The sequence below is a fragment of the Drosophila virilis genome, chromosome 4, assembly GCF_030788295.1.
Source record: "Drosophila virilis strain 15010-1051.87 chromosome 4, Dvir_AGI_RSII-ME, whole genome shotgun sequence".
In the NCBI taxonomy this organism is placed as follows: domain Eukaryota; kingdom Metazoa; phylum Arthropoda; class Insecta; order Diptera; family Drosophilidae; genus Drosophila; species Drosophila virilis.
In genome coordinates this window covers 19,284,780-19,308,248 of record NC_091546.1, presented here as the reverse complement: position 1 = coordinate 19,308,248, position 23,469 = coordinate 19,284,780, and the positions used below count along the sequence as shown (strand labels likewise).

Genomic DNA, 23,469 nt, shown 5'->3' with positions numbered 1-23,469 from the left:
CCGCAATTGTACAAATTGCGCAAATAGACGATACCCGCACACCCATCCACAAGCCAGCTCGAATTCTCTCGCTCGAACGAGCATTCATATTCATATGAGCCGCGCACGTCACCAAGGCCTGGCCTGGCCTGGCCTGGCAGCACAGCACCTGTGACGACAAACGCCGATTCCAAACAACACCCACAACATGAAGTCAAAACAAGACAACAACAACAACAATACAACAACAACAACAACAACTGATGTGAGCACAAGCAAGTTGCATTTAATGTCAGAACACGACTGAGCTTCACTATTTTTCCTTGGAGCCTAGCCGAATAATTTTAATATCTGCAAAGGTAGCCAATTTCGAAAATTATTATATTATCTTCCCTCAGTGCACGTTATTTATTTAAGCCCAAAGCACTATAAAAAATTGAAAAATAAAAAACCCCAACTAATCATATGCAATTCTTTTCTTCATCTTTTCAATAATACGACGATAGACTCTGCTTTTTTAAGCTAGCATTTAAAATCCCCTATTTTTGCTTTATATTAAATCAACATTAATAGTTCCTCTGAGAAAAGGCAACAGAAAATTCGTAAGAAAAATTCCGTAAAGAGTTTTATCCATGTACTCTCTGTAATTTGAAGCGAATCAAAGCTGCCTTTCTTGGGCGCTATCATAAATCTTCAAATTATATATTTATAATTGTCTTAAATCTGTGTGTATATAATCAAATTGGATTTCGTGCCATAAAAATTAACTTAAGCCTGTCTGATGCTTTTGATCAATTTACATTGATTTCGTTTTTATCATACCCTGTTTTCGCATGGTGCTACTAAGTATATCATATAAGGTATCCTACATTTTTCTTAAGCTATTGAAATGCGTCTACTAGGATAGTTTTTTGTTTGTGGCTAAGCTCAGCTAATCATTCGCTGTTCTCTTAGACTGTCTGTTTTAATTTTAAGTTATATTTTATCCTTTATTATTTCCTATCATGAATAATTTTTGTAGGCCCACTAAGCACTTATGTTATTTTATCATCTTCTAACTTAAATTCATACCGATTCTTGAGAATTCCTTCTATAAGCCCCACTGATGACCCAAGGTCACTAAGGTCGCACAACACACAAATCTAGTCTGTCCGGAGATAGGCCAACAAACGTTCACTCAAGTCGACCTAATCCAATGTTAACTCTCAACGAGAAACACTTATGGCTATGACGCGTTTCGAGCTCCTTCAAAGCGTTCGTCTTCGCTTCCGCTCCCGCTCCGGATGGGAGAGCACCTACCTAAGAGTTTTGGCTGGCTTTGTTGCTATTAATAGAGTCGTTTGAGCCGAAACTGAAGTTATGAACTCAACTGGCTCAAATGGTTGCCAGGCAGCCCCCATATGAGGCCCACCCGTAGTCAAAATTAACAGACACACACACAGACACCCCATTTAGAGTTGAGCGCGGGCCAAGCACGAGCACGAAAAATGCAGAACTTGTTAAATAAGAAATAATCTTACCGACAGCTAGACTTTTTTTTGGTTTCATTTTCTTAGATTAATTTTAACGAAAGTTCGTGCCTTTTCATTACTTTACTTTTCGTATTTTTGTGATGTGACGCCAGCACGCACGAAAATAAATTTCGAGGCCCGAGCACGCGTGCTTGTTTCGTGCAAACAAGAAAGTAAGCACGAATCGCGCCCATCTCTGGCCCCAAATCACCCAGTGGCCCAGTCAGGCAATTTGTCAGTTAGTCAGACAGCGATTCGCGCTGCGTTCGGAGTGGCAAATCGCATTTGAATTTGCATTTCCTTAGCCAAACGCATCTGGCCACGAATTAGTCGTGGGGCATAGCTCAGCGGGTACGCTATGCACGAGTTGTTGCTCCAAAAGCAGACGCGTCCGAGCAGTGAGCCACATGGCAGCAAGGAGCAGCACAACGGCGCACTAAAGCAGCACAAATGCTCGAGTGCCACATCGTGCAATGGGGCAAGGACATCAGACACGCCCACAGCGACGCCCACAACAGCCGCATTAACAGTGCCCAGCATACAGCTAACGCCAGCGCGGGTGCCGGCCCAGAAACCGGACAATAATAACAACAAGCAGAGCGACAAGGAGAACAGCAAGGAGAACAGCAAGGAGAACAACAAGGAGAACAACAAGGAGTGCAACAAGGAGAACTGTGCCAGCCGGCAGCAGGGCGCACCCAACAATTATGTGGCACGTCGCGCCTGGATCTCCACGGAGCGCATGAACGAACTGAGGCGCAAGGCCCAGGAGGCGGCCAAACAGAACAAAATCTTTACCATACGCGGCTGCTTCAATTCGGTGCGTAATGCTCTGCTCGCACGGGGTTGGGTGGAAAAGCTGGACATGCATCGCAAGGTTGTGCCACTGGGCCAGATGACCTATGAGGATCTGACACAGCGGCTGCCCAAACGCAAGGCGGGCGAAACAAGGCGTCAGTATGTGCTCAAGTGTGAGCGGAATATAATGTCCAGATTCTTGGAGCACATGCCCGTTGATTTTCTGTGGACCAATCGTAAGGAGAAGTGCGATTATATTGATCAGGCCAAGAATCCCGGCATGACCATTAATAAATTCCATCGTGCGCCATTCACCTCCAAGGAGGGTCTGTGCAGTCAACTTCGCGATTTTCATTGGTTCTTCGAGGAGGGCATGGCCGAGATGTATTTTCCGCGCTGCTACAATGTCTGGAGTCCCGAGGAGTTGGGTGAATTCGTGGACAATTTCAAGCTAACCGCCTGCGTGGCCTATCTGCGGGCCATGCTCTGCAGGTATCATAAACATGGCGCCGATTCAGTATTCTCGCCCAACGGCAAGATACCCTATTCCTCGATAGACTTTGCCTACAAGCGTCTGGTCGATTACATCGATAGCTGTCAGCACAATGACATTGACTACGAGGATCCGCCCAAAGTGTGGGAGCACGACTGGGATGCGTTCCTCTACCAGCACCAGCAGCTGGTCAACGAGGATGGACGCATCCAGCACGATGGCCAACGTACGCTCGACCACATGGTCAAGAGCTGTGTTACGCTGGTGGAGAAAATGAAGGTGCATTGGCCACAGTACAGCCTGGATGGCTATCAGAATTTGTGGATTGTCAAGCCGGCAAATAAATGTCGTGGGCGTGGCATATTACTAATGGATAACCTCAAGAAAATCTTGGGCGTGGTGAATCCATCGATTGCCTCCAAGAGTCGCTATGTGGTTCAAAAATACATAGGTATGTAAGAAGGAAAACAAGAGAGGAATCTCAGACTTTGTTTTACAAATATTTGCCCACTAAGATACCCTGTACGGGATGTATTTTGAGTCAGATAAGCTTATAAAGCAAGGGAAGTAAATAAACTGCTCAAAGTCGACTAGGTGATACCCTGTAAGCCTGTTCCCTTTAGATTAGCAAATAATTCAAAGTTGAAATTTCAATATAAAACATTTAAGTAGTATAGAAATGAGCATAGTCAACTAGTAGCTACCCTGTACACAGTTTGAAGTATTAGAAATTTAACGCTCGACCATAAAATACTCTGAATAAAATTCTGAATATAGAATGCTTGACCTGACGATACCACGGATAGACATAAAGAAGTTACCCTGTAAATGTTCCCTATAAAAGACTAACTGATTTAGGTCTTGACCCACTTAAAATAAACTATCATTGCATAACCATGAATTAAAATGGGTATGCCAGCTAGGAAATACCCTGTAAACAGCTTGAAGTGTGCTTGGCCTCGAGATACCCATGCAAAATAACTTAAATTCTCTAGATAGACTATAGAAGAAAAGAGTATGCCTTCCAATGGGTAACCCTTTCCCAGATAACCTGGGAATGCGGTTTCTAAACTAGTCAAGAGCTATGTACATGGCAGCGTGTCTTCAGTATAAAGCAGTCTTATTTTAACAGATTTTAAACTCTAATGAAAGAGTTAATGCGATGGTTAACCTATTTTCAAATCGCTGAAATTTCTCCAAATCTATACTGTTTCTGTGATACTCTATTTATTGCCACAACTTTAATAAATGTTGATTTATTTAAAATTCGCCAAAAATACGTACGCTACTAAATATATTCCAGCTCTGAAATAGAACGATATAAACAAACACAGCAAAAGTGGGTCAAAAATCAGGGCGCTGACATTGTTGTGACTGTTCTTGTTGTTGTTGTTTTTGTTGCTTTTGATGCCTTGTCAGTTGGGCGTAAACCCACCAAGTTTCCTTCTAACCGTGACTGCATGGCACGCACATGCCCCACACAATTGTACAGAGATACCTATACAAAAAAATATGCATATATGTATGCAAATGTTAATCTAAAATGCATACAAACTCGTCTAAAAAGCGCAGCTACTCGTAGTTGTGGCTGTTGTTGATTGTGAATAGAATTTCGAATTTGTTTTATGGGTTTTTGTTGTCAATAAAATAAGTAGTTCATGCAACAGGTTTATAGCTGCAACAGGCCATAAAATGGAACCCAGAAAGTTGAAAGGAGAGTTTCGAGTAGACAGAGTGCAATAAAGGTGAGAAGAAATCGAAATCTACTCTCAGAATTTGGAAATCTACAAGCAAGGAAAGCAGAGAACAAAGGGTGGGGACTTAAAACTGGAGACTAAGACACAAAATAGTCAAGAGCACATATTAGAAACCAAAGATAAGGCGCCAGAGAATTGAGATAAAAACCCAGAGTATAACTAAGTGGAAAGGACTGAAGAATTGCGACTCGAGAGTTGAAAGTAAAGAGTTAAACAAGCGATTAGTAAATGGAGCTTAAGAAGAACTTATAGTCTAAAGACTACAGAGTCGGGGGCAAGGGCATAGAATCAAGCGACTGGAGATTAACGACTCAACTCTAGACCTAATTCCAGGAAATAAAAGAAAGTTTGATCCAAGGCACTAAAAATCAGCAAGAATTTGTTTAGAATCTTTCAATTAAATATAAGTAATGTTCAAACTATATAGAAATATATAAATATTAATTGATGCTCCAATGGTAAAAAAAAATACCTACACGCTACACTTTCCCAGTTCGTAAAATAACCCAAATAATATTTATATACTTGCCATAATTCTCCACACAAACCTGTCCGCCTAAGCTTAATTTTTCATCTCAAAACTCTCTCTTCAAGAACGACCCTTAATAGTCTTCCAAACCAAGTTCGATATACGCCAATGGTTTCTCATAACCAACACACAGCCTCTGGTGGTCTGGTTCTATCGTGAGAGCTATTTGCGCTTCAGCTCGCAGGAGTACAGCCTGAGCAACCATCACGAATCGGTGCATCTGACAAACTATGCGATACAGAAGAAGTATACGAATGGCAAGCGGGACAAGAGGCTGCCCAGCGAGAATATGTGGGATTGCTATTCGTTTCAGGCCTATCTGCGGCAAATTGGCAAATCGAACATGTGGCTGGAGCGCATATATCCGGGCATGCGCAAGGCCATAGTGGGCACCATGCTGGCATCTCAGGAGAATATGGATCGACGGCCCAATACCTTTGAGCTGTTTGGCGCCGATTTCATGATATGCGAGAACTTCTATCCGTGGCTAATCGAAATTAATTCAAGTCCAGATCTGGGCGCCACGACAAGCGTAACGGCGCGCATGTGTCCCAAATGCCTGGAGGATGTGGTCAAGGGTGAGTACAAAAGCATCTTCGACTTGTCGTAGATTAAAAAATGAATCTTAGATGCGTTTTATATGCTCAAAGTTCCACGATTACTGCCCTAGGTCCTATATGATAGGTTAGTTCTAATAGATTGATCAGATAGTGGAGGATCTATTACGCCAAAGATTGACGAATAAACAGGACTAGATCGTCTCGACAAGACTACTAATATTAACTAAAAATTTGTTCTAGTCGTAATTGATCGCCGCTTGGATCCCAAATCGGATATGGGCAACTTTGAGCTGGCCTATCGTCAGGTGGTGCCGCCCACGCCCGCCTACATGGGCCTCAATCTGTTTGTGAAGGGCAAACAGCTGCTGCACAAGCTCAACCATGGCCATGGCCATTACTACTATCAGCAGCAGCAACAGCAGCATCACCAGCGCAAGGAGCGCAGCCTGGCCACGAGCAGTGTATTCCGACAACGTGCCGCAATTGTGCCACCGCCAGCCAATATATCGCGCATACATCGTGCCATGCCCACCTTCAATGCCACCGAATATATGGAGAAATATATGGTGGAGCCATTGAGCAGCAGTCGCAGCAGCATAAGCAGCAATACACAGCCAGCAACAGCTGTGCCTACGCTCAAGCCCACGTCGGTGCCTGCAGCAGGAGGAGCAGCAGCAGGAGCAGCCGCAGCAGCAACAACACCTTGTCCGTACTTGCTGAAGCAGGCGGGTCGCTCCATAACCCAACTGTTGAGCGTTACACACAAACGCAACACCACAGGCGCTCCAGAGGCAGCTGCCACAAATGCGCTGCCACCCAAGCGGCAGCGCAGCTGCGGTCCACGCTTTGTCCAGCAACATGCGGAGGGCACAGAGAAAAAGTTCAAAATACTTATCAAAAATTATGCCGGCAATGCTTCAGATAATCTGCTCGAGAAACAGGAGACGCCCAGTGCGCCGGCCACAGCGCCAGCTAACAGCGAGCGCAAGTGGCGCAGCCTGCGCAGCATAACCAATAACAGCAACAACAACAACAGCAGCAACAACAACAGCAGCAGCAGCAATTCGACAGCCAACAGCTGCTCCAGATCCCGTGGCACACTGTTAGAAGGCATCAAATGCTCACAACGTTTTGCGCGCACCAAATCCGAAATCGAGAGCTCGGCCAGCTTGCATGCCATTGGACGCACCTTTGGGCGCAGATCGTATGGACCCCGGCTGCCCATTAGCATCTCGGTGCAGGCGCTGCATCGTGGCGAGCCCATTGTGTCCGCCATGAAGCAGGCCTCCAGCGAGCTGCAGCTCTCGCAGACGCCACCAATTAGTCCACGCACCGCACAACTGGCCAGCAGCAGCAATAAATTGACCGTTAACACATTGCTGACAGTGCCGCCTCCCACTTGTTGAACCACCCACAACCACCCACTGCAGCCACAGCACCCACTAAACCACCCTCCGCCATATGGAGGAAAAGTTTATACGTTACAGAGAGAATTTCAAATATTCAAACGGAATATTCGCATTAATACAATCTCTTTGTTTAAGATCGCGTATCTTTAAATTTAATTTCAACTATTTTAAAAATCGAATTTTAAATTTTTCAAATATTTCATTTCGATGCAACGACCAAAACTATTCTAAACATATAAGAACTTCAAACAAAATAATTTTCGAATTTAAGAAATCTCTTGGATTTCAAATCCGCCCAAAAATTTACTTCCAAATTAGACAAATATTTTTGAATTCCCGAAGCTGAAGTACGAATACATTTCGTTTTTCCAACTAAAAAATATCCAGAAATTGGGAACTAAATAAATTTATCAAGTCTACTAAAAATGCATTTCTAAATTTTTTAAAAACAAAAAATTTCTCAAGCAGGGTACCTTAAAGATTGTAAATTCCTTCAAATATTAAAAGGGCTTCATAAGTCATGAACAATTTTCGATTTAGCAGCTGAAGTCAAATTAACCTAACAATTTTCCAACTGGCAGCATATATTGGGATTTTTTAGGAACGACTGGAATTTTTTTTTTCATTTTCATTTAACAAAAATAGTCAGTGGTTCGGTTCACGATTCGAATCAACTGCTTAAATTTAGTTTCTGGTTGTTCACATCCATGAACCAGGCTTACATATTTACGTATAAAAATTTGTATCCCTACCCAAAGTTTGCCTCTACCTAATTTGTGTTAGATAAATAATATTATTTTAAACCAAAGCATTTTTTAGAATTCTCTTCACCATTTTCTTAAAAAATAAAATGAATGTTTTAAGTAATTTCGTGCTTGCGATAAAAAAAATTCAATTGTAAATTTAAAGAGCGGGGAAATAAACAAAATGAAATGAAAAAATAAATTATTTAAATTTGGAGCTGTTTTTTTTTTTTTTAATGCGTGGTTCGGGTAAAAAGCGATGATTGGAGTTTTGTTAAGTGTTTTATATACCTTTATTCTATAGCATTCGACAAAACATGGATATGTTTATGATTTTTTTTCTGAAATAAATCGTTTACTCATTACTCATTGTTTGAGATTTTTGTTGAAAATTTACTAATTTACTAATTTGCTTGCGACTTTAACGGATCGATAGCTTGGAAAAGCTGTTGATTATTGAATTGGATATCAAGTTTGTTAATTAGTCGATTGTTAGCAGTTTAGATGGTTGCAAAGCTTGGAGCTATGTACAAATTGCCTGATGCTATTGAAGTATAAGGGCATATTAGTAGTTAAACCTAAATAAAAATAATATTGCATAAGCAATTGCTTACCAGATGTTGTCATTTAGGTGCCGTATATTGTAATGCTAGATTCTCGCGCGCTTTTGAATTCAATGTTGTTTTGTTGCCCACGTGAATAACCCTCGAGTTTCCTTTGGACAGTTTCTAGGGGTTAAACCAATTAATATATATATATATATAAATTAAATAGTTGGATTATAGAGTCTCACCTTCATTGCCAGTTTGCCCACAATCACCTTGGTCGGCAGTGTTGATGAAGCTTTAACTTTATCCTTGCCAAATTTACGACTGGTCGTTGTCCTGACATTGTTCAGTATTTTGCGCAGCAGGCGAGTCCGTGGAGTATTCCGTAGCTTTGGCATCGAATCGAATAGTTTCATTTGTGTACCGTTCAGCTCTAGAGGTCTGGTGCCGTCGACCTCCTTGTTGACATTGTAATTAACTTGAAAAGCTCGCTCGAACAGACCTGTTGCGGCCAAGGGATTCCTGGGCACATCCAATACGACACGTATGCAGTCCTTTAGCGCCAATGGGCATATTCTTGCTGTTATCTCTGTGGAGGCCGATAGATCTGGCGTCGAATTGATCTCAATCAGTATGGGATTATAATGCTCATCCAACATAAAATCGCAGCCATATAATTCGAATGCATTTGGCACCAACTCCGTCTCATCCAGGCTGGCCAAAACAACAGCCACCAGATTCTGTTTGATCCCATTATATACTTTGGACCATGTCCCTTCCGGTGCGCCCACATGACGTAAATGGCATTTAAATTGATCCAATGACCACATATTATTTTTCGGCAAACGCGAATCACGATTTACTTTATTCTTGTAGCGCTTCTGCACCGAATTGTTGGTTAAGTGTATCGATTCGCGCAGATCATCCATCGTGAACTCCTGGGAGCTAAAGCGCAAATAACAATCGCGATATGTCCAAATTGTCACCTGCGAATCGCTTATTGTAAGCAGCATATATTGCCGAATATCGAACTTGGTGCGATAAATGAGATATGGACGTTCTGAAAATAAAAGAAAAGTAATTAAAAAAAAATTAAAACAAATTTAGTTGACGTAAATAAGGTACATTTCTGAGAAATGCCAAAAGCTATTTAGAAAAATATATAAAAATTATAATTGCAATACTTTGAATTTGTTTGCAACATGAAAATATTACTTAACAAATTTTTAAAAATATTTAAATTATTTATGGTAAATAAAATAGTTATATTCATTTTAAAGAGAAAAGTATTATGATCAGAGAGCATTAAAAGCTCTGCGATCAAAAGCAAAGGAGTTATTCTATTAAAAATGCATTTGTGTCCTTCTTAGTTAAATGGCAAATCCCATTGAACTCACCAATATACTTTTGAACAATGTATTTGCGGTTCTGATTGTTAGATGTCCATTGCAGAATCTCATCTAGAGAGCTACGTATAACGATCCCAATGCCACGCGATTGATAGCCTGGCTTCAGTATCCACAAATTGCGACAGCCATCCCAGCAATAATCCTGACGGAGCGACTCGATCTGATCGAGATATTGTGCGGCGAGGCGCGCATACTCCGCCATCACCTTCTCGTTGACCTTGAACTTGGCATGCGCGTGGAGCACCTTGGTCGACTGAACCATGAACGATTGGTTCTCGATCATTTCAGTGGGCGTTGGCAATTTAATGCGCGCATCATCTAGAGAATAATGCTCCTTCTGTCTGATCATGTTCTTCACCTTATTCAGGGCAAAGTCAATCGTAATGCTCAGCACGGCACCATGTTCAGGGTCGATCATGTCGGCTGGACGGTGCTCCTTAAGGTAGCGTAGCAAAGAGCGCGCCTGTGTCTGATGGAAATCCTCAATGAACGCCGCACGCTCCTCCATGCTATTGGCGCCCAATCGATAGAAACGTGGATAGCTCATGCCGCACACGCCGTCCTCACGAAACCAGCGCTCCTGTTCGGCGCAACCGACCAGACCCACCTTGGTGGAGAAGTCAAGCAATTGACTGCGTCTCACACGATTACGATATGGCTTCACCTCTGGGAATAGGTCCCTTTGTGCCTTACTCTGCCAAATGAAGAACGATGGAAAATTGTTGATCATTTTGGATATGACAACTGCTTCGTAATCATTGCCACGTCTTGCATGCTCCAGCAGTGAATCCTCGGACATGGCCTGCAGCTTGGCATGCCGACTAGCCGGCAATTTCTCTAGCCAGCCGCGGCGGACAAGCGCTCGCCTAACCGTATGATAGTTGCCATAAACGGTAAATATGCGACGATTGCGATACGCATCGATTACACGCGTTCGATATGTATTACGCAATTGACGCCTATGCGCATCCGGCGCCAAGCCGGCCGTTGCCGTCGATTGGGTTGTGGAGCGCGCCTGGGCCAATAATAAATTATTAACGCTCGTCTGATGATGCTGGCTGCCCGATTGCTGTGATATGAGACCATTTTGACTATTGCTGGCGATATTCTTTGGCAGGGAACATTGTTTGCATAGGGTTATCAATTCCGCATCCAGATTTTGTATCAACGATTGTATCCTGGAGACTGGATTATAATACCGATTGCGGTGTGTATTGAATGCACTCGAGGACGCCTGACTCATGATGTTGCTGTTGTTGTTGTTGTCTTGTTGTTGTTGTTGTTTCTGTTGTTCCTGCTGTTGTTGTTGTTTTATTTTGGATTGATTTTTGTTATTTTAAATGCGAATGGGAAACTGAAACCGGCTGCCAATAGGATGGGCTTGCTTCGTTAATTGTTCTTCCTATCTCGAGCTGTAGGCGTCTGGTGCTATGTTTCAGATTTGATAGTTTTAATTTTTTACGGTTTTTATGCAGCAAACTCTTATTGCTGCAATTGACGAGAAATTTTGAAGCAGTAGCCAAACCTTTTTCTAACAGTATCGCATTTAAATAGGCAATATCTTTATTGATTTATGAAACATAGCTTCGCTTAAACGGTTAAAATTTGAGACCAAAAAAAACTTGTAACGAAACGAGTGCAAGACGAAATTTGAATTAAACATACAAGCGCCTATAAAATACAAAAAAAAAAAAAAAAAAAAAAAAATCAGTCGTTCTATAATGTTAATATCACAGCTTGCTAAACCCAATCCCCTGGAACCGTTCAGCAGCTGCCATGTGCTACATTGTTTCTACACAACTTCTCAGTTTTCTACGCAATTCGGCGTTAAGGGCAAACATTTGCCCGTGTCCGGGCACAATGTGCTCGCACAATTCGGCCAGACGATGCCGCTCTTGAGCCTGTCGCTTTTCGTCCTCGCTGCCTGCTGCCTGCCAAATCTGTGCATCGTCTATGTCCGCGCGCCGCTCGAACAGATCCCCACAAATGCCCACCGTGCCGTTCAACTGTGTATTGTGCACGACGACCGAGACACAGCTCAGCGTGTGTCCAGGCGTCTGCTCGACCAGCACCTCGCCATGCGCATCCAGTGCGCCGGCATGCTCAAAGTATAGATCACGATTGGATGCACACGAGCCGACAATATGCAGACGCGCCTCCTGGAACAGATAATTGCAGCCAATGTGATCCGAGTGTCCATGTGTGCACACGACCACATTTATATCGGCCGGCTGCAAGCCCTGCGCAGCTAGCAACGATTTCAATTGGTCGCCATCCCAGGCGGTTAGCGTATCCACAATTATGTTGCTGCCATCGCGACAGCGTATCAGCGTGCAGCTGCAGTTGGCGCGCATTGCATTCGGCTCATTTGCATCGTTGTGCGAGTAGCCTGCCTGTAGCACAATCACCTGATTTTGCGACATTATTTCAATTAACTTTCATTAAATGTTGCCAATCGAGTTGTTTTTTGTTTTGATTTCAAGCATTAGGGGTAGCCGTGAAGAAAGTTGTACAGAAAAAAAAAAAAAAAAATTGCTCATGAATGAACTGAACCTGTGAACAAGTTCCTTGCTAATAGTTGTTCCTTTTTGCACCGTATTTGCAGATAATACTTTAAAATGTTCAGGTTGAAGACTTAACAGTGAGTTAACATTATATTTATAGTTAATGTGAAGCATCTCACTGCTTGCTGAGCTGCGCCAAGGAACATTGCGAATTTTGGTTTCATTTCATTTGCACGCTTGCGTTACGTTCATTTGAACTTTTTGCCTTTTAATTATTCTGCTCACACCAATTAACACTATTTACTCATTTTGGCACATAACAGCTGTTGTGCATTAACAGGGCTGCTGCACATTAACATACAGCTGCTTGCCGCACAGGTTGGCAGCACCCATAACGGCTGTTGGTCGCTGTGCTCACATTTCACAAGTCGCAATTTGTTTATTATTTAACACATTTTTTCTGTATAAAAATTGCAATTTTTGCAATGTATTTAAACTACCTGCCGCGTACGCCATGCAAGTGTCTGCAGTATTTGCAGCAAATGCGGCAACTGCAACTGTTGTGCCGGCATGTAAACAATGGCGCCAAGCCGCCCATTCGAGACGCCTCCTGGCTGTGCGAGCCGAGGTTGGCAACTGGGCAGCTGTTGCTGCCGCTTCGAATTTCTCACAATTACAGCAGGCGACGTGCGTCTAGCACCGATATACAAGGCACAGTGGAACAGCAACAAGTGCTCAGCAGCCTGGAGGAGCTGGAGGATGGTTGCGAATCAATTAGCCTGCAGAAGGATGCACTCAGTTTGCGTTTGAGCGCAGCACGAGATCCACAGGAGCTCTTGGATTTGTGTGCGCCGGGCCAGCTGCCGGCTACGCATCAGGTGCAGTGCATATCGCTGCTCTGGCCACACTTTCAGCGTCTGGCGGCCAGCGAGAAGGAAGCGCTGACGGCCCAACTGCAGCAACGTGTGCCGGAGACCCTGACGCCCCAACTACTAGCCGCCATGGATGTGAACGACCTGAGCTGCTGCTATTTGTATTTGCGCAAAATGCACGTGCCCAACAGCGATGACACGCTGGAACAGATTCTGCTGCGTGCCCTAAACATCATTGAGCTAGCAACTGAGGGTCAGCAGCTGAGGCTGGTGCCGCTGCCCGCCCTTTCCCGCCTACTGGTGGCCATCAATTTGGAGCGTGACTTCTTTACGCCGCTGGTCTGTCGCAACTTTATGCCGCATCTGGAGCGGCATGTGGCCAACTGCCACAGCGAGCAGGATGTGCGTCTGTTATCCACCTGCCTGTTCCAGCTGCATCCGCTTATTGATGCTGAACTGCTGGCGGCATTTAAGCAGCGCGTCCAGGAGCTGCTGCAATGCGGCACCTTGAGCAGCGACACGCCCAAGGCGTTATTCAAGCTGCTGCACATGCTCAATATGCCCAAATGGTCGCATCTTAATACGGCTCTGATACGCCAGCTATTGCTGGCGTTGCGCAGCTGCCTGCAAACGCTGGATCCCAGCGATCTGAAGAGCGTTTGTCGCACCTTTCTGCATCATCAGGAGCCGGTGGCACTGGTGCAGTCACTGAAAATGGCCACAGAGCGATTGCTGCAGCAGGAGCCGACGCCAGATGCCCTGTCCTGTGCGGTGCCATTTGCTTCACTGCAGCAACGCGATGCCTACATACAGCAATTCCGCCAGCTGCTGCACTCCAAAGCCGCCTGGCAACTGCCCAATGCAAGCGGGCATTTCTTTAGTGTGCTGCGCGCCCTGAAGATTGCCGATGTGCGGATCTGTGATGCGTACTGGTCGGCGGTGGTTGGTGAGCTGACCAATGATCCGCAGGAGCAGCGACATTTGCGGTTTTTGCGCCATTGTCAGCGCTACATGAACTTTAACAATAATCTTGGCGGCACGTATCGCCATCAGGGCCTGGAGCGCACGCTCAGTCGCATGTGCCTCGATGCCATTGAGCGGGATGTGGCGGGCAGGCTGCCAGCGAAATTCGCAAGGCTGGCTTCCTTTGTCTTAGCCTATGGCCAGACGCCGTTTGGCTGGAAAAAGTTCCCAAATCTGCTGCTGAGCAAAATGCTCGCCATGGCGCCACAATTTGATATACAGGATTGTTTTCTGCTCGGCCGCGGCATGCAGATCGCCTGCGAGCTGCGCTTCCGCCAACACGTGCCGCATCTGCTGGCCATGCAGCTGTCCACCATGGACAGCATTCTGATTGCCTGTGCCGAACGGCATTTGGGCAACAGCGAACAGCAACCGCTAAATGCCAGCGATCTGAGCGTTCTGGTGCGCACACTAAGTCATCGCAAATGTGAGTCCATCCATCAACTTGACAACGGCTGCTCCTACTAATTGTAGCTTAATCCTTTTGCAGCTCTGAAGAATACCCAGGTGTATAACCAGGCGCTGTCGCATTATAAAACCCTTCAGTGCAACGATCTCAATTCGCGTGTGGTGCGCGAAATGGCATATAATTTTAATGCCTCGCACTTTTTTGTGCCCGGCCTGTTGGAATCCATGTTTGACTATATCGCCCAGCAGCATGAGCACATCACGGGCGACACCGTCGAGAAGGTGCTCACCTGTGCCTACAATCTGGGCTACACGCCTGCCTCACTGGAGGCCTTGGACTATGCTGCTTTGGTGCTGCTACGGTGCGTCTCGATTATTTCTCTTTTGACTATCTTTTTCCACTTCATCATTGGTGGAGTACATGCAAGAGGCATTACTTTTGAGTTGGGTATAGATCCCAATTTGTAGACTTAGTTATTAATTAATTTGACTAATAGTCGCGCGACTATCCATGCTAATAATCCTTTTGTCGCTCTCCTCTCCTTTCGCAGCGATTTTGAACACATGAGCGGTTTGTCCTTGGTGCAGTCGTGCCTGGCGCTGTGCTTCTATAAGACCATTCCGGAGGAGCTTGTCAATCGAGTGTTCTGCGTCAAGTTCATACAGCGCATCGAGGATGAGATACAAATCTGTTACTCAAAGGCGACCTATCCGGGTCTGGTGCTCAATCGCGTGATGCAACTGAATCGCACCGTTTGCCTGGATCTGCCCGAGACAAATGTGCCCTGGTTTCAGCAAAACTACGTGGAGGCGCAGCTCAGCAAGAGTGGGTATTTAGAAAATCCTAGTTGACCCAGCTAAACGAAGCGTCTCTCTTTTAGAACCGCTTGTGCCCAGCGCTTTTAGTGCGGATGTCAAACATCTGCTGCAGGATTTACTCAAGGATGAGAACTATTTTCGCTGCAATCACACAACGCCCTACGGCTATCAAATTGATTTCGTGATACATTTCGACAAGGATAAGAAGCTTATACCAGCGCCGCCAATGGAGGCCACCATGTTGGACCGCATAACCAAGTATGTATATAGTTCTATATATAAAACGAATTGTTGCGTTTGACTGATTGATTGACAGACTGACGGATTGGTAGTCAAAGCATAAGAACTAGGAAGCTCTAGTTATATTATAGGACGAAGTTGCACGCCGAGGCGAGGTTCACTTCCCGCAAGTGTGGAAGAATCAAGGGAAAGCTTGTGTACAGCTCTTCAAATATCAAATTCAATGTGAGAGACGTGTCGCACTTGGGCGGGAAATCCACGCACCAGAGTGAGGTGAAAAAGTGTAACATTTGGGGCTCAAATTACTTTTAAGGGATCTTTGCGATCTACACGATTCCCTTGCATGGCCGGGACATATCCGTTAATATTTCTATATCTAAGTTAAACTAATATGAAATATTTAATTTCTTACCAGGGTGGCGATTCTGCTGCTCAAGCTGGACTCATTCTGTGAGAACGATCTGACTGCGTTGCGTGGTCCCGAATCGCTGAAGATCAAGCATCTGGAAATGATGGGCTACAAGGTGTTGCACATTAACGAACATGACTGGAACTCCAAGTACATGATGGCGCCGGGTGCCAAGGCCAACTATTTGAAATGCCTGCTGCAAATTTCACGTTAGATTAATAATCGTTAAAACAGTTCAATTCAATTAGGGCTTACGTTTGAATTACTTAGCTTTCGATGTTGTTGTTTATGTTTTTGTCGTAATTAGCAAATGACGCGTGTATATATTTATCACTATCTATTACTAGTCACATAAAGCTTGATTTAAATCATAGTTTGCGATTTAAGAGAAGTTTTTATATTTGAAGCAACGTGAAATATAAGTGGAAATTAAAATAGCGATGGTAACTTAAAAAGTGTGAATGTATGATTGAAAAATTAATTGCAATTAATTCCAAATTCTATGAAATATGAGTGAAAAGTGAATGAAATGAGAATATATGTGAATTATAGATATGACAATAATTGTAGCTTAATAAACGCTCTAATTAAGACATATTTTTGTTGTGAATATAAGTCAAAAGTAAAAAATAGGAATTGCAATTTAGGGATTGCAAATGCAATTGGAATGTAAATCCAAATTGAATCGTTATAGTTTGTTTTAAATCGCGAAAGGTAAATTATGTAAGAATAATTAATGCGAATCATAGGAATAGGATTCCTAATATGTTTTCTATTCAAAATCGCGTGAAATATATGTGGCAAGCGTACTGAGAGCAAGTGTTTTTTAATTGGAATGAAAAGACATTTGTCAAATGCTATTACTCCTGCGCTGCACACCATTTGTAGGCATTGTTGAACATAAGCTGCCAGGGACTCTCCACTTGCGTGGCGGGCACGTTAAAGTCATGCGGCACATATGGCCACTGATACATGGCGCTGCAGCGTTCCGGATGCGGCATCAGCGCCAAATGGCGGCCATCCGGCGAACAGATGCCAGCAATGCCCCTGGGGCTGCCATTGGGATTCATGGGATACAATTCAGTGGGCGCACCCTCATCATCGACATACTGCAGCGTTACTAGATGCTCGTCGTGCAGCTGGTTCAACAGCTCCTCGCGCTGGAACGCAAAACGTCCCTCGCCATGGGCCACCCAACAGCCCAAAACCAGATCGTGCATGTTGCTCAGCATTATGGCGCGACTTGGCGGTATACGGACCGTCGACCAGCGACATTCAAAACGCTTCGAACGATTATGCAACAGCGCCAATGCGGGCAAAACAGGCGTCTTGTCCGTGGCCTTTACGCTGCCCACGTAGCCAATCAATGTCATCAGCTGACAGCCGTTGCAGATGCCCAGCGAGAAGCTGTCCTCGCGCATTTTAAATGCCTCAAATTGCGGCTTGAGCAGCGCGTTGTGCAATATGTTTGCCGCCCAGCCCTTGGCGGAGCCCAAGGTATCCGCATAGCTAAAGCCGCCCGGAAAGACCAGACCACGATACTGCGACAGATTTGTGGTGCCTATAAAGGGAAACGTATTCTGTTTGAATATTTTATTATTGGACAACGGACTCTTGGCGACTCACCTGCCAGCAGATCGGACATGGTCACATCGTGCACCTCAAATTTGGCACGCAGCAGACTGGCCATCATCTCCCGCTCGCTGTTGACGCCCTCCTCGCGCAGCACAGCCACACGCACGGTCTGGACGCAGCGCTTGAGCGTGAGCTCTGATTGTAATTGGGCGGGCGCCCTATATTGCGGCGCCTGGCGATAGTTGAGGCTATCGTATTCGGATTGTGCGCACTCCACATTCGCTTGCAGCTTCTCCAGCTCGTAGCTGGTGCGCTCCCATTGCTTGTAAAGCTGAAGCAGTGGTTCGGAGAGCAAAGTGTTGTCACCATTTTTAACCAGCACCTGTGCCGTGTCCAAGCCAAAGCCATGTGTCTGACCCAGATAATAATTGGGCACATTCGCAGCCTGGAAGCGAGCACGCACTGACTCCAGCTGATCTGCATATATCTCCAGCACCCAGCCGCACTCCTCGCTAAATAACAGGCACATGTTCACGCCAATTGTGCCACTGACAGCATCATAATCGGTAATGCCAGCCGCTGCCTCCTGGATGTCCAGCTGTAGACCACTCAGACCACCAATGGCCATTTCCAGCAGGCAGACAATTAAACCGCCATCGCTCACATCGTGCCCGGCGAGCAGCAGTCGTTCGCCCAGCAGGCTTTGGGTGAGCTCAAACGCCTCGGTCAGCACTTGGGTCTGTTCCATGTTGGGTGTGGTTTCGCCCTGCTGGGCATAGGCTTGCGCCAGCGCTGAGCCGCCCAGCCGTGCACTGCGCTCAATGTTAATCCAAAGCAAGGCGCTGGCTTTACCTCGTGCGGGCCCCTTGAGATCGGGCGTAACGCGTACGTGCACATCCGGACAGGGTGCATAGGTGGAGAGGACGAGTGTGCCGGGTGATTTGATGACTTCACCATCCACTTTGGCGGCCATGGAGAGGGAGTCCTTGCCGCCATCGATGCCAATGCGCAGCTCTTGGAGCACCTTGCTGAGCGCTAAACAAGCCTGGTACATTTTGTAACCCTCGCCGGACAATTTGGCTGCCCACATCCAATTGCCGGAGCACTTGATGTCCGCCATTTCAGTAATCTTGACAAAGACAAGATTACTGAGCGCCTCGGCTACGCACATGTGCGCCATATTCTGAGGACTGATCAGCCCCATTATGGGCTGCGTGCCAATGGAGGTGGCAATGCCGGCGGTGCTGAAATGCGAGACGGTGGTCAGCGCGTAATCGGACAGCGGTGCCTGCAATGGACCCACACACTGCTGCTGGGCTATCAGGCCGCCCACACAGCGATCTACCTTGTTGGTGAGGAAGCGTTTGCTGCCCACCGCAACAATGCTCAGCACACGCTCCAGTGCATCCGTTAGCTGTATATCGGCGGGTAGCTGGAGCGGTTTGCATGGATTCATTACGGATTTTAGCTCATAGGTGCGCTTGGGCATGTCACCCAGGACATGCGTTAGTTCCAGATCGAATGGCGCGGCGCCGTAGCTTTTACGCGCCTCGGGCAGCAATGCCTGCTCCATGTCATTGGGCGCGGCGTGTTCCACCAATGTGACACGGCCATCGCCGGTGACCACGCCCACAAAGCTAATGGGACAACGTTCCCGGGCGCAAATCTTTTCGAGCAATTCACGATCTTGCGGCTTGCACAGAATCGCATTATTCTCCTGATATTCGGCGCCCCACAGCTCCAAAGCTGTAATGGTCGGATCACCCAGTTTGAATTCCTCCGAGAAGATGATAGCGCCCGCAAAATCTGGCTCAACCAGTTCCTTCAGCACATTACCATTGCCGCCGGCGCCTTGATCGTGTATGGCCAAGATGGGATTAAGTGCGCCAAGTTCGATGCAGGCGCGCACTACACGATTCAGTTTATTCTCCATTTCCGGATCGCCACGTTGCACGGCATTGAAATCGAGCTCAGCATCTCCGGAGCCCTGCACCTCTACGGAGCTGGCAGCGCCGCCGCCGACGCCAATGCGATAAACCGGACCGCCAATCTTGGCCAACAGCTGGCCACGTTTAGGCGTCATCTTCTGGCGCATGGCAGCGGGCATGGTGCCCAGCCCACCGCTAAACATAATCGGCTTCACATACTCCTCACGCGTCTTGGTGTTGGGCTGGCCAGCATTGTATAAGCCATAGGATATGGTAAAACCGGATATGAGTGGCTCCCCAAACTTGTTGCCATAATCCGAGGCGCCATCGCTGGCCTCAATGAGCACCTGCAGCGGCGGTGCAAAGGAGCCAGGATACTTGAGGCCCACCGGCTCATACGGCTGACTGTAGCCGGGTATATGAAGCGCGCCCACGCAGTAGCCGGCGGTGCCAGCTATGGGCAGGCCACCACGACCCACGCCCTGCACATCACGCAAACGTCCGCCGGTGCCGGTGGTGGCACCACTAAAAGGCGCAACGGCTGTGGGCATGTTATGCGTTTCGGCTGTGAATATCAAATCCGATCGGACACTGCGCACTTCCACAATGCCGGGCGCACCGATTTCACGCGGCTGCAGTGCATCATGCTCAAATCCGACAATGGCGCTGCTATTATCGCTGAATTTGATGGTATTGTTCGGATTCGTGTTCCGCTGCGTGTCCATAATTAGGTCAATCAGCGTGCTGGGCAACTCCTGGCCCTCGTACACCATGCGGCCACGGAAGAACCAATGTCTGGAGTGCTCGCTATTGCTCTGGGCGCAATCGAACAGCTCGACCGTGGTGGGATCACGTTTTAGTGTCTGCGAAAATAGCTTGTAATAGAAGTCCAGGTCGTAGTCGCTAAAGGCCAAGCCCAATTCTTGATTAATCTCCTCCAGAGCGGCGCGCCCTTGCGCCATCATTGGCACATAATGCCAGGCAGCCAGCTGTGCCGGCAGCTGCTCATCGAAACTTTCGCGCGGCATATTCGCTGCCGTATACTGGCAATGGGTCATCCGATCGCCGAGCAGCGCCACAAAGCTGACGACCTCACGGGTCGCTGCCCGGCCAAAGGTCAACAGATAACGGATCGAGCTCTCCATGCGTCGCACCTCAGTATAACCCAAATTCTGAAATATATTCACACAATTGGTCGAGTAGGGTGTGGAGAAGTTGAAACGTGGTCCAATCTCCACGAGCATTTCAAGCTCCGCATCGTTTAATTCGAGTCTCGTCTGTTCGTTGAGACTGCATATCCTTTGGAGGGGCTGCCTCACCAGCCACCTCAACAGATGCTCCAGCGCAAGCGGAAATCTGCATATCTCATGATCGTACTCCAAGTGATAACAGCGCTCCATGCGCACCGAGATCAGTTCCGGGTCAAGCGATTGCAGGCGCTGCAGTACGCGCTCCTCCTCGGCACCATCGAAGGCGGCCACATCGTAAAATCGCAGAATGCCCATTATCGATTATCTGGTATAAATTCAGAAATTACACAAATTATATATGCATACGCTAACAACAATTAACAATTCTAAAGATTGTTTCATTTTTAGAGTTTTCACTGTACATTCACGACCTACGCATTTATACCCAAAAGGCTTTTTCGCATTAAAATGAGCTTTAAATCGATCGCATGCTAAAAAAAATCAAACTGCAGTTTTCTTAACTGCAGCAGTAAAAGCTTCTCAGCATACACGCACACACTAACACGCACACACTAACACGCACACTCCCAATCTCTGTTCAGGTAGCAAATGTGAAAAAAGCTCTACACAAAATATTGAATGAAATTCTTCAAATTGGTTAATATACCTTAACGGATGCTGTGCGAGGGTAGTAAAACATACACATACACACGGCATTAACAAAACGCGACGCCGGTTAATAACATTTATTTTATTTCAAAACGAGTTTACACCCACGCGCAGAGGACACGACCGATCATGAAGATAAACGCGCACAGACTAAATCCTCCCATCAAGCACACGTCTATGCTAAGCCTGCATTTACACTAATACACTAGCACTGCTCTGCCCACTCTGTCGCTCACACAATAGCGCTCTCGGCTGTATAGATAAATGTGGCATCTCACTTGCTGACTGGCACCAACTGCAGCGCGCATGTAACGGGATCAAAAGCATCAGCACAAGTGGCGTGTCAGCAGCGGATAAATGAATTATCTCTCACGCTCAGCTAGTGTCCACTTTTTGGATAAAGGCGCACTGCCAGTGCGATTATCCGCGCTAGTGCTGCCACAACATACGCTTAAACATTTCTCTTTAGTGGAGTATTCAAATTGAGTTGATCGGATAAAAATATACATGTATGTATGTATGTATGTAATTGTCGCCTGAAGTCACAAGAAATCGACATACATACACACGCACACAAATATGAACAGCACAATTTGATAGGCAGCGTCTCGGGTTTTTGACAAGAAATATTGCTGCCACGCCCATTTTAACAAAGATTTTTGCCTACTCGTGTTTCAGCTGTTTTTATGCCTAATGCCAATTGCATAATTCTTACTTTTGTTGTATTTTGTTTTTTTGTTTTTGCTTGTACGTGCGTTCCTTAGACGCTTCTCAGCCAGACTGAGCTCTGGCTCGGGCACTGGAATCTGGCGAAGCTGTCAAAGCCGTTGACAACCGGAGCGGTAGCTGCCTACGAGCACCTTGGCAGGGGGTTATCAACCACAGATCAGCGCTTCAAGTTACAGCAGACGCCCAATAGCAATTGCAGTCGTTGCACTGGCGTCACAATTTGTTGCTTGTTTTTGTTATTGTGACTGGAGGAACGCGCTGATAAACAGCAAAAGCGTAAACATATTTTTTTCTTTTGCCAGCACAAACACGACAAGTTATTGCCAATAAAATACAAATGCTAGTAGATTATAAATTAACTAACCCAAATTGAAATACAATAAGCGACGCGCACGTGCACGTGCAAATGAACAGCGCAAAGAACACTGCGACTTAAAGAGAGCGAGCAAGAGGGAGAGAGCCTAAGCACAATGCGCACGTTTTATTAGCGTCAAATTGCCAACTGGGGCTGAGAAGTTCACAACAGCTGTTTAAAGCTTTTGGTTGTTCTGTGTTTAAGTAGAAACTGCATAAAGGGTATACATGATCCAAAGGGTTAATATAACATTTTAAAAAAATGACCAGCTTTCAATAAAAACCCGCATTTTTCAGTATTATTAACAATAAATAAACACAAAATAGATGATTTTTAACCGTTATTATATTTAGTATAGCAGGCACATAAGATACTAGATTTTATATAGCTTTCATAGCGATGACTTTATTTTTGATAAATACTTTGAATATTACAAATTTCCATAGGTACAAATATGTGAAATAATTAGCAAAAACTATTTTGACGTTATATAAAATTGGAACTGGAACCTCATTCAACGAATGTTAAAACCTTGTTGACGAACTGAACTTAAAAGCTAGGCATTGATTTGAACCATGAACCAGCGACAATTTTCTTTTCTTTTTTGTTTTTAGTATTTAATGCCATGATTAGTTGATTTTATTTTGGCAATAGAATGCCTTTTACACTTTGTAATCATTTGGCATATATTCATATATATAATATACATATTTCTTTATACAAATGTATTGTTCAACAAAGCTGCCTATGTTTAATTGTATGTCACGCGCTCATCACTGTGCAGGGTATAAAGCAGCAAGAGAAGAGCTTTTAGCTCTGCGCTTGTGTTGTTGCCGTCGGATTCGTATAGCAACTGCTGCGAATCACATGCAGCAAACATCACAAAAAGCTTTCCGAAACAAAAAGAAGGGAAATAAAGACGCTATCAAAACGTGTGCACTCACACAGCTGCACATTTGGCTTATCTTGATTTCATTTTATGTATGTATGTATGTATGTATTTATGTGCATG

The 23,469-nt window shown here is 45.5% G+C and overlaps 6 protein-coding genes across 8 annotated transcripts in view; 2 read left to right on the top strand and 4 right to left on the bottom strand.

The window, feature by feature from the left end:
- The window catches only part of meng (serine/threonine-protein kinase meng-po), a 31,842-nt gene extending 23,340 nt beyond the window's left edge, over nucleotides 1–8,502 (bottom strand). Inside the window, exon 1 of the mRNA XM_015172532.3 lies at nucleotides 8,394–8,502. Within this exon, the coding sequence (XP_015028018.1) occupies nucleotides 8,394–8,406 (13 nt within the window). The 5' untranslated portion in view covers nucleotides 8,407–8,502. The remainder of the gene's footprint in view (nucleotides 1–8,393) is intronic.
- On the top strand, nucleotides 1,750–7,968 carry TTLL3A (Tubulin tyrosine ligase-like 3A). The gene is made up of 3 exons (XM_002051409.4): nucleotides 1,750–3,232; nucleotides 5,133–5,645; nucleotides 5,868–7,968. The coding sequence occupies exons 1-3, from the start codon at nucleotides 1,849–1,851 to the stop codon at nucleotides 7,031–7,033; spliced, it is 3,063 nt and encodes a 1,020-aa protein (XP_002051445.1). The 5' UTR covers nucleotides 1,750–1,848; the 3' UTR covers nucleotides 7,034–7,968.
- On the bottom strand, nucleotides 8,394–11,376 carry TTLL3B (Tubulin tyrosine ligase-like 3B). The gene is made up of 3 exons (XM_015172531.3): nucleotides 9,725–11,376; nucleotides 8,573–9,387; nucleotides 8,394–8,507 (listed from the first exon to the last, which is right to left on the bottom strand). The coding sequence occupies exons 1-3, from the start codon at nucleotides 10,977–10,979 to the stop codon at nucleotides 8,403–8,405; spliced, it is 2,175 nt and encodes a 724-aa protein (XP_015028017.1). The 5' UTR covers nucleotides 10,980–11,376; the 3' UTR covers nucleotides 8,394–8,402.
- On the bottom strand, nucleotides 11,263–12,245 carry LOC6628177 (metallo-beta-lactamase domain-containing protein 1). The gene has a single exon (XM_002051411.4). The coding sequence runs from the start codon at nucleotides 12,157–12,159 to the stop codon at nucleotides 11,518–11,520; it is 642 nt and encodes a 213-aa protein (XP_002051447.1). The 5' UTR covers nucleotides 12,160–12,245; the 3' UTR covers nucleotides 11,263–11,517.
- Nucleotides 12,246–12,621: 376 nt separating this feature from the next.
- On the top strand, nucleotides 12,622–16,826 carry LOC6628178 (FAST kinase domain-containing protein 1, mitochondrial). The gene is made up of 5 exons (XM_002051412.4): nucleotides 12,622–14,562; nucleotides 14,626–14,905; nucleotides 15,095–15,369; nucleotides 15,425–15,620; nucleotides 16,018–16,826. The coding sequence occupies exons 1-5, from the start codon at nucleotides 12,726–12,728 to the stop codon at nucleotides 16,223–16,225; spliced, it is 2,796 nt and encodes a 931-aa protein (XP_002051448.2). The 5' UTR covers nucleotides 12,622–12,725; the 3' UTR covers nucleotides 16,226–16,826.
- On the bottom strand, nucleotides 16,804–22,600 carry Pfas (phosphoribosylformylglycinamidine synthase). 3 transcript variants are annotated; one of them, XM_015172530.3, is made up of 3 exons: nucleotides 22,467–22,600; nucleotides 17,638–21,029; nucleotides 16,804–17,572 (listed from the first exon to the last, which is right to left on the bottom strand). In XM_015172530.3, exons 2-3 carry the CDS (start codon nucleotides 21,017–21,019, stop codon nucleotides 16,872–16,874), a joined length of 4,083 nt encoding a protein of 1,360 aa, XP_015028016.1. In that variant the 5' UTR covers nucleotides 21,020–21,029; nucleotides 22,467–22,600; the 3' UTR covers nucleotides 16,804–16,871. The 3 variants fall into 3 exon arrangements, with proteins under 3 accessions (XP_015028016.1, XP_015028015.1, XP_002051449.1); XM_015172529.3 differs by lacking the exon at nucleotides 22,467–22,600 and adding an exon at nucleotides 22,089–22,404; XM_002051413.4 differs by lacking the exon at nucleotides 22,467–22,600 and adding an exon at nucleotides 21,372–21,531.
- Nucleotides 22,601–23,469: the final 869 nt, after the last annotated feature.

Coding starts and splice junctions, on each gene's coding strand:
- TTLL3A (XM_002051409.4), top strand. CDS start 1,849: ATGCACGAGTTGTTGCTCCAAAAGCAGACGCGTCCGAGCAGTGAGCCA. Junction 3,233..5,132: donor TGTGGTTCAAAAATACATAG/GTATGTAAGAAG, acceptor TCTCTCTTCAAG/AACGACCCTTAATAGTCTTC. Junction 5,646..5,867: donor CCTGGAGGATGTGGTCAAGG/GTGAGTACAAAA, acceptor AATTTGTTCTAG/TCGTAATTGATCGCCGCTTG.
- TTLL3B (XM_015172531.3), bottom strand. CDS start 10,979: ATGAGTCAGGCGTCCTCGAGTGCATTCAATACACACCGCAATCGGTAT. Junction 9,388..9,724: donor CATTGTTCAAAAGTATATTG/GTGAGTTCAATG, acceptor TTTTATTTTCAG/AACGTCCATATCTCATTTAT. Junction 8,508..8,572: donor TGGGCAAACTGGCAATGAAG/GTGAGACTCTAT, acceptor TTTAACCCCTAG/AAACTGTCCAAAGGAAACTC.
- LOC6628177 (XM_002051411.4), bottom strand. CDS start 12,159: ATGTCGCAAAATCAGGTGATTGTGCTACAGGCAGGCTACTCGCACAAC.
- LOC6628178 (XM_002051412.4), top strand. CDS start 12,726: ATGTATTTAAACTACCTGCCGCGTACGCCATGCAAGTGTCTGCAGTAT. Junction 14,906..15,094: donor GCTGCTTTGGTGCTGCTACG/GTGCGTCTCGAT, acceptor CTCCTTTCGCAG/CGATTTTGAACACATGAGCG. Junction 15,621..16,017: donor ATGTTGGACCGCATAACCAA/GTATGTATATAG, acceptor ATTTCTTACCAG/GGTGGCGATTCTGCTGCTCA.
- Pfas (XM_015172530.3), bottom strand. CDS start 21,019: ATGGGCATTCTGCGATTTTACGATGTGGCCGCCTTCGATGGTGCCGAG. Junction 17,573..17,637: donor CATGTCCGATCTGCTGGCAG/GTGAGTCGCCAA, acceptor TTCCCTTTATAG/GCACCACAAATCTGTCGCAG.